At 32.1% G+C, this 13,203-nt stretch overlaps 1 protein-coding gene across 2 annotated transcripts; it reads left to right on the forward strand.

The window, feature by feature from the left end:
* The first annotated feature begins 3,590 nt into the window (after positions 1-3,590).
* On the forward strand, positions 3,591-11,722 carry LOC100242801 (ubiquitin-conjugating enzyme E2 2). Of its 2 annotated transcripts, none has more exons than XM_059738888.1 (6): positions 3,591-3,749; positions 4,258-4,534; positions 4,660-4,685; positions 7,198-7,287; positions 7,461-7,549; positions 11,163-11,722. In XM_059738888.1, the coding sequence occupies exons 2-6, from the start codon at positions 4,410-4,412 to the stop codon at positions 11,289-11,291; spliced, it is 459 nt and encodes a 152-aa protein (XP_059594871.1). In that variant the 5' UTR covers positions 3,591-3,749; positions 4,258-4,409; the 3' UTR covers positions 11,292-11,722. The 2 variants fall into 2 exon arrangements, with proteins under 2 accessions (XP_059594871.1, XP_002265323.1); XM_002265287.5 differs by lacking the exon at positions 3,591-3,749 and adding an exon at positions 3,807-4,148.
* The last annotated feature ends 1,481 nt before the right edge of the window (positions 11,723-13,203 follow it).

Consider the following 13,203-nt stretch of genomic DNA (forward strand, 5'->3'; position numbering starts at 1 on the left):
GAATTTAATATAAAAAGAAGTTTAAAATTTTTAAGAAAGTCTAAAACATTCTTATTCGATCGGTTTTCATTATGCAATTTTATTAGACTTCATATTTTATTCCATTCTAATTAGGGTTTTTGTGTTTATAAAAAGAATTTTTTTTTTCATAAGGAAAGCAAGGGGGCACATCATGAGAAAAAAATTATTCTACCATTACTTTGACATTGATTCTAAAATTTCAAAATTAAGAGTATGTTTGGTCATATAATTTAAAAACAAAAATAGGAAATTGCTTTTAAAATTTTTTAATACTATTCGGTTATTGTTATCCATAAACAATTTTTAAAAAGAATTGAAATTGAGAACAAATTTTAAATTTATAATCAAAGATCAAATTTATATACGTCCAATAAAGTAAAATAAAAAGAACCTTTATCAAGTTCCTTTAGGCCGTAGTTATTTTTATTGAATAAGAGTACAATTTTCTTTTATCTTCAAGTTTCATAAAATTTTCAAGTGTTCCTCCCTTCTTGTACCCCTTCAACTTGGTTTAAAGTTGATTTAAAGAAAAGAATATGTTATAGTCCAATAGATAAGGGTTTATTTATAATTAAAAGACTTGTAAAATAATCATTTAATATTCTTTCATAGCAGCACAACATAACTTTTATATATATAAATACACATCCTCTAGGGCTTTCATGTACCTTACTGACTAGCATTAATCATAAAATCCTATACAACCTTGTACTTTTACCAAAACAATTTTTTGTACATAAAATGATTAATTCCCCATAAAACCTCAAAATAAATAATTATAAGTTTTTGTGTAACCTTACACTTTTATCAAAATACCCTTATACACACGTATGATTAAATTTCAAATTTCCTCAAATCTTTGTACTAACAAGGACTATGAACTTGAGTAGGGATCATTGAGACTAATAGGAAACTATTGATTCACTCAAAATCTAATTTTAAAGTTGACTAAATATTCTATTAAAAAGAGTCAATTGTACTCTAGTATCTTATGTCATTATATTAAGATAAAAATTAATTAAATCCAAGTTAATCAATTCCCTTGATATGTGATTGACTATCCATTACATACAGAGTCCCCATGAACCGATATCCATAATCTAATGACATAAATATTATCAACCTTTCAATATTACATATATAATTCTTAAGTCTCAAATCCTCCTATTATGTGATTAAATGACATACCCAAGCTAAAAAAGAGTATATGTTAAATTCAACTAAAGGAATCAACATGACACCATAGATTTCATAATCATAATTCTTTAGAATTACCCTAGGGAACAAACTATTTTAAACCTATGAGATATTATGGTGTTTATATTGAAAATACTTATTGTTGCATGTCTTAATCAATAGTAAGCCATTCTATAGAGAATATATGACCATTTTCAGGTCTCATTCTTAGGTTAAAGCCATTGAAGACCCTAGCATTAACTTAATGTTCTTTTAAGGTGTAGAGCTCATGCAACATAGTAGCTTGGTGAATCATGACCACCTGTTAGCCAATGTTATGATTCACCATAAGTCTTGTCTATGTAATCATACAGTGTAGTGCACTTACCATAAGAAAGTCATCTTCATGACCAAGACAAATCATCCCTTAAATTAGGAGGTAGTGCACTACAACATCAGATGAATTATCTAAGTTCATGGATCAATTATGAGCAAACTCATCAATATTGCAAGGAATCTATGATTTAGATCTTTTGTTTAACTCCTAATATACTCAAGTTATATACAATGCAAGTGATGCGAGCCAAAATGCTCAAATAAATCTTAATGCAATTAATGAATAGAAAAGTGGAGACTGACTTTGTTATATCATGTGTTGCTTTTAAGGGCTCTATCCAAACATCTTTAAGTTGTTTTATCCTCACACATGTTCAACCTCTTTTAAATTGAATCTAAAGATGATAAACAACTTTGATAGTAGCCAAGTAAAATTAAAAAGATTGATTAAGTTTTCAATCATACAAATTAAGCAAGCAGTTGAATAAGTTGTCAACTTAAGAGCTACTGTTGTAACATAGAAATTTCACTATTGCTAGCTACCTAAAAAAAACATATCCTTTGATTATATATCTAATCAAACAAGTAGCCAAGTCATTAATCTTCATAAAAATACTAAGCAAACCAATATTAAGCTTTTTAATAACTTCATATCTTTACATCAATGGTGGTAATGATGCCTTTGGTGATATGAATATAACTTATGTGAAAGCTAAATGAACTATTAACATATATATATAATTGTCCTAAATTTATGGATATCCTTTATGTTATACGGCTAAAAGTAAATTGAATAGTATTAAAATTTTTACAATCAATTAGGTGTTAGTTTTCCCAAGAATGAAGTGTGGTTTTAAATGGGGAAAGAAAGCATATCATAATAGGTTTTAGGATTATGGATAATTGCTAGGCAATCAACTATATTAGACGATGTTGAGTTGTGGCATAGGAGAAAAAGATACATCAACTATAGGGATCTCATCAAGGTTATTAATAATAAATTAGTTATAGGACTCCCTAAACTTAATGAACTTGATAACCCAATTTTTGGTGAATGCTTTAAATGAAAACAACTTAAAGGGTAAAATAAGATGAAATCTCCACCTTTAGACTACTAGATTTATTGCAGATGAATCTCATGGTCCTACGAAAACAGAGAGCAGTGTTAGAAAAAAAAAAGTACGTCCTAGTGTTGGTTGTTAACTGTTTTGTTAGCCCAAGATTAGACTAAATTTAAGTTTTGATGATAATAAAACAAATCTTCAATCTAATATTTATCTTTGAGTTTGATAGGTAAAAATATTTTCTTAAAACAATTAAGAAAAAACTACATAGAGCTTAAGAGGAAAGCAAGAAGAATTATCTTTTAGTGATTTCATCATAAGATTTTGGGTGTATTGAATTTGGATTGTATGCATATTTTTATTAAAGCACTTGGCACTTTTAATCTTATCCAATTGAATTTTAAACTCTGTCTTAAATCTTTTCAAAATGGGATAAAGAATCTTTCTAAATGAAACCCACCTTTGATAAATGTATTTTATGCTTAGTAAGTTCTAAAAAATTGACTTAAGTATAAAGGTATGAAGTGCATTTAGTTTAGGACCCTCAAAAGCATATAATTTTTGCCATATATGCTTAGGCAATCTACCAAGTGATCGACCAAGCATTCAACCAATTGCACTATTCACAACAACCCCAAAACACCCACTTTGGCCAATGTTTAGGAGACTCACATCTGGGTAACCTACCGATCGATAGAGGATGATTTAAGCTAAAGGTGATGATATAATTTATATTTCTTAGACAACATATTTAAGCCCTAATCATTTCCTAGTCCCTTTAAGCCAAGAGCTTGGTAAGGTGGCCCAGTAGGTTGCCATGACCTTTACTTGGTGGATTATAGGGCGATTATTCCTTCCAAACATGGACAATGGCCTTTTTTAATGGGAGGGCGGTGACGCTGATCATGTGCCACTATCCCAATAAATGATGACCTTAATGCCAAGAGGGTCATTAACTAGTCTTACACAATAGAAAAAGAGGTTAAATATAGATAAAGGTGAGTCATAGACACAAGCATATTTAGATTTTGTTGTACTTTCTTCTTTCATCTAACTTCATCATCAAAGAGAATTTTTGCCCCCGCATTGATTACCCTTTTCTTAAGAACATAGCCAAGATTGCACAACTGATCTAGAGACGTGCTTGGGGAGGTATTATCAATTCTAAGAACTTCAAATATATATTATGATAAAAGCACCTTTAATCTTATAAATATTCATATTCAATGTGCCTTTTGATAGAATACTTCAATAAATTGCTCCATTCATGAAAATTTGATTCTTTCACTAACTTAAAAAATGGTTTCATTTTTTGGGTTTTTCACTTTGATTTGTTTAATCAACTTATTTAGTGATTTACCAAAACCAATTTTTTTTCTAAACAAAGAATTTTTTGTGTTGGGTTTTTCTTTGACAGAAAAACTACTGTATTCTGCCACACCAAAAATTGCCACCTGAGGCCACATGGTCAAGACAGATGTTCATTGACATATAAATTTTAATTTTGATCCAAATTTAGTTATACACAGAAGAATTCATACCTAAATTTAGGTATGATATGAAACTTGCTAAGAATTTTGGCATAATTGGAGGCATGGAATAACTTCACCACCCTTTGTTATTTATTATTTATTTCAATTTTATTTTTATATTGACACAGGAGGTGGATGAGCTTGACCTGTTGAAGCACACAGGAAATCTCAAAACCCTCTGTGTGTCTCCAAACATCATCGTTTGGGTCTCTCCTCAGATCTCCCTCTCCGGACTCTCTCTGTATATGCATATCTCTGCAGTTTGAGGGTAGTTACAATCATGTCAACCCCAGCCAGGAAGAGGTTGATGAGGGATTTCAAGAGGCTCCAGCAAGATCCACCTGCTGGCATCAGTGGGGCTCCTCAGGACAACAACATCATGCTATGGAATGCTGTCATTTTTGGGTATTTCTTTCTTTCTCTCTTTCTTTCTTTTTTTGATTGGTTTTTTGCCTTACCATTTTGTTTATCAACTTGTTTTGATAATTCTAATTCTGGGTTTTTGGTGTTTTTTCTTGTTTGATTTGTAGACCTGATGATACTCCTTGGGATGGAGGTGGGTACTTTCGATTATTACTGTTTCTGCAAGTCATTTTTCATGGTTATTATGTCAATTGATTGTTGATGGTTCATAATTTTGATTTCCCCCCTTTTCAAGTTACAATTTTTGAACAGTTGATGGATTATATGTGGTTTCTGAGTTTTTTTGGTAGTTATGCTATTGGGCTTTGGTTGACAGTGGTTGTCATTACATTTTTGGCTCTGTGGTGGTTTGGTTGATTATGGTTCAGAAAATGATTGTATTTTTGTTTTCTCATGTTTAGGGAGGCATTAGGTGTCTCTGTTAGAAGTTGTGATTGTTCTTTGTGAGGTTGGAATTTGAAAATATCATTTCGTTTAGTAAAACATACCTTTTGCAGCATTTCAAACTTCTAAATGTCTATATTTTTTGTTTTCCTACATTTTTCCTCAGAGACCTGCCAGAACATTAGTCACTTTTTTCTGTACATTTTATATCACATGATTGCTTTTGTTTAGAATGAACTGAATTAGTTTTATGGGCTTGCCTGACTTGATTTTGCTAGTTGATTATTGTATCATATTTTGGGATTGGTTTTACCTTCATTAACATTTCAATGATGATGCTTTAAATCTTCCAATGTGTAAGTTGGAACTTTGAACTCTTGCCAGTTGAGCAATGAGCTTCTAAATCATCATGCAAACAAGTTGAATATGCAATGAGTTGGACTATGGCTTATTTGTAAGAATGATTATATGAAGTTCCTTGCTTCAATTCTCTCCTTTCTTGTGGTGGAAGCTCTAGGGCTTTGGAAAAAAATGATGTAATTTAGTTTTGTTAAAGGCCTACTATTTGGTGAGGTGGAAAAAGATTTGTTTCCCATTACAAGGAGAAGGGTTTGGAAAGTCATGCTATCATCTTGGCAAAACACTTCTTGTTTAATGGTTTTGGAGGTGTAGCACTCTTGTGGATAGGTTGTGATGTGATATGGCACATCACCCTTGCCAAATGCAGAAATCTGGATGAACGGAACTCTAATGTCATGAAGTTTTGTGATAGGGGAATTTTAAAGGTCATTATGTTGGTCATGCCTGGAATATTGGTTTATTCATAGGGGAATAGATCTTGGATTGGCGGTAGTTTGGGAATTTCCTCTGAAGGATCTTTTCCTTTCTTTTTTTCTTCTTCAACTGATTGGCATCCCTTGTTTTCTCATTGTTGCTCACTTCTTATGGGCCTCGACCAATCTTGGAGTAGCTTGAATTCTTAGGTTAAAACCTTGACAATTTTTGCATTTGCTTCAAATTAGGACATTAGCTGAAATGCAGGATATGACTAGTGTGTTATCAGTAAAGAGAGGTGCAGCATAGGAGTGGTGTCTTTTCAGTAAAGCTTATCCTTTTCTTGTTGCCTATTTTTTCAAGACTTCTATTTGATCATGAATAGCTGTTTTGAAATGCAATGTCTTTCTTTGGATAGGGCATTAGCTAAGGTGCGCAATAGGAGATGGTATCTTCTTCCAGGAAAGTGAGAGGGCTTCTCATCTTCTACAAAGTTTTCTTTTTTTTTTGCATGGCTTTATTACATGAGTTTTTTCAATTGATGAGATAAACTTTGAAATACTGGTTGTCATTAATGGATCTAGCTCATTGAGGGGAATTCTGGTTTCTCTCAATTCTTCTTCCTTATCAAAATACTTTGAAGGCATATTTTCAGCTGTTATTCATGTCCTACTTTATATGCATCTGTTAAACTTCAAGATCAAAAGTTAATTTAATTATGGTAATTGGTAATTATGAAGCCCTACGAGTTGTTACACAAAGTGTCTTACAAGTTATTGTGCCTGACTGCTTAGAAACTACCTTAAATATAAAGGTCTGAGAAAAATGTAAAATATAGAAATGGTAGATTGAAAAGGGGACTGATATGCGGAACTTATAAAATAGCCTTTTAAGGGTACTGCCATAGAATGTACGTGTATTTGTGTTTGTGTATCATGCTAGCTAAAGTTACACTGCCTAGAAATTGAAGATGAGATCACATTAATTTGGAGGGAGAGAGCTACATGCATTCTCTATGTTTTAGTAACTGGTGACAACTTTTGTAAAGTTAGAACCCGTTTAAAACTTCCAAAAACTTAAGGGGTTTGTCACTATGTGAAAGTCTCCTGAGCAGGATAGGATACAATACTGATTTGGAAATTGACAAACATGTTCTCAGGTATATTTCCTCAGCAACCAAACATATTCAAATGAATTTACAGTTTGTTTCGCTAAGAAACACAAGTTGTGGTGTCAAAGTTTGAAGTTTATGGACGAACTTGATGAAAATAAATAACAAGCGCTTAACTCTATATTGTTGGTTATAATTGAATAGATGAACCACAAGGAAGCAAATACCTTGATCAGATTTTAGTCTCATGTTATGATGTTGATATGCTATTCTTTTGGTTGTGTGGTTGGTCCTTTTCATTTTGCAACCTCTCTGTTCAGAACTATTTCCTCATTTTGTTTAGCATCTAATCAATTACCTTCTTGATTTTTCTCAGGTACGTTTAAATTAACTCTGCAGTTCATGGAAGATTATCCAAATAAGCCTCCAACAGTCCGGTTCGTCTCACGGATGTTTCATCCAAACAGTATGTCACAATCCTATTCTTGAATTGCATTCCTGGTTATGCAATATAGATCATAAACTGCTTATGCGAATGTTTCTTTTTGGCATCTATCTATTACTCTCTAGGACTATACTAACAATGTTGTTTCCACATTAGCATCTAATCTCTGACTGCATTTGTATGGGTTTGATCAGTTTATGCAGATGGAAGTATTTGCTTGGATATTTTACAGAATCAGTGGAGTCCTATATATGATGTGGCAGCTATACTCACTTCCATCCAGGTGAACCTTTCCACAAAAAATTAATTTTTTATGGAATAAACGTTTTGTCCTGATAAATAATTTACTGACACCTTGATGTTATGTTTTGCTTAATTGAAATATCTCATATGGATGACTTTTAATTATTAAGGTACTGTTTGTTCAAAAATGAACACAATTCATTACCTTGTACTAGTTTATTTTATTTTTATTTTTAATGTTGTTTAATCTTTAGTTTTTTAAAAAAGTTTTTTTGCAATGCAATAGTCAAAAGCATTTTCTGTAAAACTGTAAAGCAACATGCATGGTATCAGTTGGCAAAGTGGATTTGCTACTAAATTGAAATATAGAACATAGTCATATGCTTTTTCTAACTCTCTTTCTCATGTGGACGTAAAGATTTCATATTTTCTTGGCTTGCTTAGTGTTGTATGAACTTTGTGTGGTCTCTTTCTTCAATAAGTATGCCTGCAAGTTGAACCCTGACTTCATATAAGGGCTACTAGTCAAGAACACTTCAACATCTCTCAAGAGCTATTCCAGCCGAATCTGCATCTAATGACTTCACCCATGAGTGGCAGTGACCAGGAAACAACAACACTTGAACAGAAAGCTGGTTTTAAATATCTAAGCTTTCATTACACTACTACGATATGAGATTTGGGTGGATAAGTGAACTAGCTGCTTACACAAATAGTTTAAATTATATCTTTGAAATTATGAGACAAGGAAATTAGTCTGGGAGCTAGTATCTTGTACCTCTCCCCTTCAATTGTATGATCTTCTTCTCCCTGCCCTACTATTTTACATTTTGCTATATCGGTTGGTCTATAGCATAAGTTTCCAATCTCTGTTAAGAGACTGAGGACATAAGTTCTTTGAGAAAGAGAAACTTGCTTGGATCTGATGAGACTGAATGACCTGGAAATACTTCAAAAGATGCCAAATTGTTCATCTCAAATTCTCTTTCCAACAAGGATTTTTTACCTCTATATCTTGTCTGTACCATTAGGTGCAATCACAGGATCATCCACATATACAATGAGATAGGTATCTCACCTTGTAATGAGTTCTTTGAAAAATGAGGTATGATCTTTGTGACTCCATATGCAGCCAATATTCTGCATAACTTGGCTGAATCTCTCAAACCAGGCTTTGGGAATTGCTTTGACCCATGCCATACGTTCTTTATTTTGCGCATCTTTCCATCCGCTTCACCACAAATGCTTTCATCTCCTAGGGAAAGTTAGATCTGAAGGGATACTCAAGCAGACTTCTTTCTTTAAGTCTCTATGGAGGAAGACATGGATTAGTTTCACTACTAGCAATGGCAAAGTATGGATTACATTCATCTTTGCCATTGGGCCAAACATCTATAAGTTTGTAAAGCCTTTTTCTGTGACAGTACTAAGAGTACTTCACCATGGTTTTAAGCAATGGCCACTATAAGGTTTAATGGCCATTACATAATGGAATCAGGAGGTATCTATACCATTAAGGATCACATTTATGAAAATCATCAGTTGTAATGGTTGTTATGGATCGCTATGGTAGTGAAACGGCCATTATGGAACAGCTATGATGTTCCCTCGCTGTCTAGGATGGATCACTATCACAGGCCATAACGGTTCCTGGCACCAAGTTGACGTCTAGGATGGCTTTTGAAGCTCTTTTTCTATTTCTTTGTTACTTATCAACCTTCAAAACCTCTTGAATGCCATATCTGACTCTGAATTACTAATTTACTGTTGGTATCAAGAAAAAAAAAGAAATAGAAAGATCATATCAAATATCAAACCCTCTGAAAGTTCCATTGTTCAAATTTTCTTTTATTTTTAGGTGTTTGAGATTAGTTAACTCATGTTTGACCTAAATTCTGACTTCTTTGGAAGGAGTCTTTTGTTTGGTATGAAAGTTTGCTTATCTCAGACTGACAGACATCTTGACCCTTCCATTAAGGTATAACCTATTTGAATTTGTGTTTGGCCCCTATCTCTCCTATGTTTATGCCCATTTTTGTAGCACAGAATCCTCAACCATCTACTACCATAAACATTTGAGTCCTTGATGTGGCAGATATTAAAAAGTGCTAGCATGGAAGCCTAACAGAAGGGCTATCCCATACTTGGCTTGGTCCATAGATTCTTGATCATCTTTGCACTGATGGTCTTCCCTCGTGCTAATGAGAGAATCAATTAATACCACTAATTTAGCTGATTTGAGTTTGTAATAGTTAGAATGGAACAAATTTCGGTATGTCGACAAATATTTTAGTATTATTAGTTACACTTGATTGTTTTGTCTTGAATAATTGTTGGTTTAATTTGGTTCAGATTTACATGGAAAACCCTGGAAGGAATCTTTAATGTGTTTGTCCTTTATAACATTTCTTTACTATTGTTTATATGCATTTTATTTATTTCTATTAGTTTTAACTGCATGTTAATTAATATTATTGTCTGGTTTATTTAATGATTTTGTATCCTGCTATATTAACGATTTCTTAATTTCACTTGTGTTTATAGTTATTAAAAGGGAAAAGTCAATAATCTGATGTCTTTTTCCTACAAGCAACCATTTAAAAGCTAATATTAGGCTAAAGGCCCATAGCAAATCAGGTCTATATGGTGAATAAAATTCTCCAGAAAAGATTAAAAACATTTATATAGTGGCAATGCTTGAATTGCACATGTGCATCAGTGAGATTTTAGGGACTTTTTTTTTTTTTTTTGGTCTGAACAAAAAGATAACAACCTTGATATATTTCCTGTTACATGGCATTTTTTTATTTTTCAACATGGCAATCCTTGAATTGCACATGACTTGTTGAAAACTGGAGCACTGTTGAGGACAATGTTTGAAATTGATTCAAAGATTTGGTTTGAAAGAGAGATCTATATAGGTATCGACTTGAATATTTAAGGATGGAAACTCTCTAGCCTACAAAGGCCTCCAGGATATAGATGTCCTGGGTGAGCTTGATGAATGACTACTGCCATGTAGTATGTTTGTCCGTGAGGTTCCGAGTTCCATCAAGTGGGAGCTAAGAGGTTGGCAATCATTGTGAGGGAGTGTTTGTCAAAGTAAAGAGATGGGGGGTAAAAACAGAAAGAAGACGTGAAAACACACACACGAGTTAATGTTGTAGAAGAGAATGGGAGACTGATTTCCAAAGACTGCTTATACTACTACTCAACACCCCATATTTCACATGAAGAGGTGAACAAATTGTTAAAACAAAACAAACAATTGGGGTACCACAATATGGCTTTCTGAGAGAAAAACTCAAGCTCCAAGAATTGGAGCTCTCATAGCATGTTAGGTTACTATTTGCGTATAAAGCTTTAGTTTTTAATGAATGAATTGACAATCTATATCAAGTTAACATCATTGCTAATTATTTAGTATTAACTCCTGCAACCTATCTATCTCATGCATCTTTATCATTCGAAACTAACATTGAAATTTGATTATAATGAAACAAAGTGAAATGAACTCTTTAAGCCACCTTCTTTCTTGAAAATCCATAGGCTTGACATCTAGTGAGCAGCAGCTTTAATTTCAGTTACAATATTTTGTCAGTTGCCTGTGAGGGCATATTCTAATGGGCATAGTTCTTAAATGTTTTATCCAGTCCCTGCTCTGTGATCCAAACCCAAACTCACCTGCAAACTCTGAAGCCGCACGCATGTTCAGTGAGAATAAGCGGGAATACAACAGAAGAGTGCGTGAAATAGTGGAGCAGAGCTGGACAGCCGACTGAAGAAGCTCAACCAAAGCATCAACTTTCTCTGTTGTGCAGGGAGGAAAAAAAGAAAGGAAAGGCATTAGAAGTGATGGTGGGTGGTGGTTGGTGGCAACTGTTCTTCAATCTTTAGAGTGGATGATCATGTACTGAATATAAAAATGGTTTGGATGAGTGGTCTTAGAAGAGGATTTGTTTGATTTATGGGGCTTAGACAGCTGTGCTCTGCTTAAAACTGTTGATGATTTGCGAGTATATTTGGACTGTTTGTAGGAATGTGTATAGGAAGTGTTATTGTGGTTGATACTTGTTTGTGATGTTCTAGACTCAGTATTTGGCTGTAAGATCCCCCTTCTCTCAGAGAGGAATCGGGTAGAGCTTTTCTTAGTGTAATGTTTTCCTTAGACTCACTCATAAACTCTATAATTCCCTTTTTTTTGGCCTTTTCATATGTCATTCGGTCTCATTACTTGTCTATCTCTTTCACTCTCATTTCTTTTTCTCTTCTTTTTGCATTGTGTTTTTTCTTTTTTCTTTTTTTAAATCAGTGTCGGTTTTTTTATTCATAGGATGAATATATATAGAATTAATTGGTTAGAAGGGATGAAATAATCCTCATATTTATAAATTTAATCATTCTCGTATTTTAATACATGTATATATGGTTTGATGAGATATTAAGGTGGTGTTTGTTTTTTTGGTTTTTTGTTGAAAACAATTTGTTTTCAGAATTTAGGTTGTTTGTTTTTCTGTTTTTTCATAACTTATTATAAACTTTTTATTAAATAGAAAAAGTCAAAATATGTAGTTTTTTTTAAATAGAAAAAATAATATATTGATTTTTCTTTACTTTTTAATACTTAATAGAAATAAAATACTATAAAAACAAACAACCTAATATTTAATACTATTAAGTATTAAGGTTCTATTTAGAATTAAGTTAAAAAAAACACCATCTAAGACTCAAAATATTGAAAAGTATTAAAACATCGAGGGTTAGATGTATGAAAATATTGAAAAAAATAGAAAATTTTAGATAAAAATTTTAATTTTTTTTTAAACAAGAAATTGATCAAAATTTATAAATATATTATGAAAAATCTCATAAAATAACTAAATAATAATAATACATGTATTAAGATTGTTTTAATTTTCAAATGTTTATAAATTTATGTAAGAGTATAAAATATTCAATAAAAAATTATTATAATAGTTTTGACATTTTTAATAATAACTTAAAAGAAATTTAGGACTAAAATATTTGAAATTAATTTATTTACTAAAAATAAATTTTTATTACTTCAAGAGACAAAAGCAAGTTTCAAGTGCTCTCCCTCCCTTTATAGTTTTAGGGGGCTGCTTGACCCAAGAAATCGGGGTTTTTGATCAAGATATTGGTCGAACTTGGGTCATCAATATGGTTTGCACCAACACCAAAAATATGGGCAAAATTAGAGGGTATTTAGTAAATTAATTTAATGATTTAATTTAATTTAAGTATGTTTAGTAAAATAATTTAATATCACAACTTAAAATCAAATGTAATTTTAAATATTAAGTAATTAGTATTCAAAATTGGTGTTTTTCTATATATAAAAATAGGTTTTTATTATTTTATTTTGCTTAACTATATGTTAAGCCCAAATCGAGGACTAATGTCTACATCTATTGAAGAATGCACCAAAAAGTGGAATTTTAATACAAGAGAGTGGATTTCGACACCATTTCGATGCAATGGAATAGAGTCAATTTAGATACAGTGAGTTTATAGTATTATTGGAATGAATTTGGATATTGATTGATACACAAATTTGACACTAGAGTATCATTTTGATATAAAAATTGCATTTTGATACCATTATGAAGGTATTGAAATCACCCATTGTAGTTACTTAGTAATCTAGTGAGTTTATGAGATTATTGAAATGGA

The sequence above is a fragment of the Vitis vinifera genome, chromosome 8 (assembly GCF_030704535.1).
Source record: "Vitis vinifera cultivar Pinot Noir 40024 chromosome 8, ASM3070453v1".
NCBI lineage: Eukaryota > Viridiplantae > Streptophyta > Magnoliopsida > Vitales > Vitaceae > Vitis > Vitis vinifera.

What these genes read in the sequence shown, in the direction of transcription:
- LOC100242801 (XM_059738888.1), top strand. Translation starts at nt 4,410, where the DNA reads ATGTCAACCCCAGCCAGGAAGAGGTTGATGAGGGATTTCAAGAGGCTC. An exon ending in TGATACTCCTTGGGATGGAG is followed by an intron (nt 4,686 to 7,197) that starts GTGGGTACTTTC and finishes GATTTTTCTCAG; the next exon opens with GTACGTTTAAATTAACTCTG. An exon ending in ACGGATGTTTCATCCAAACA is followed by an intron (nt 7,288 to 7,460) that starts GTATGTCACAAT and finishes GGGTTTGATCAG; the next exon opens with TTTATGCAGATGGAAGTATT.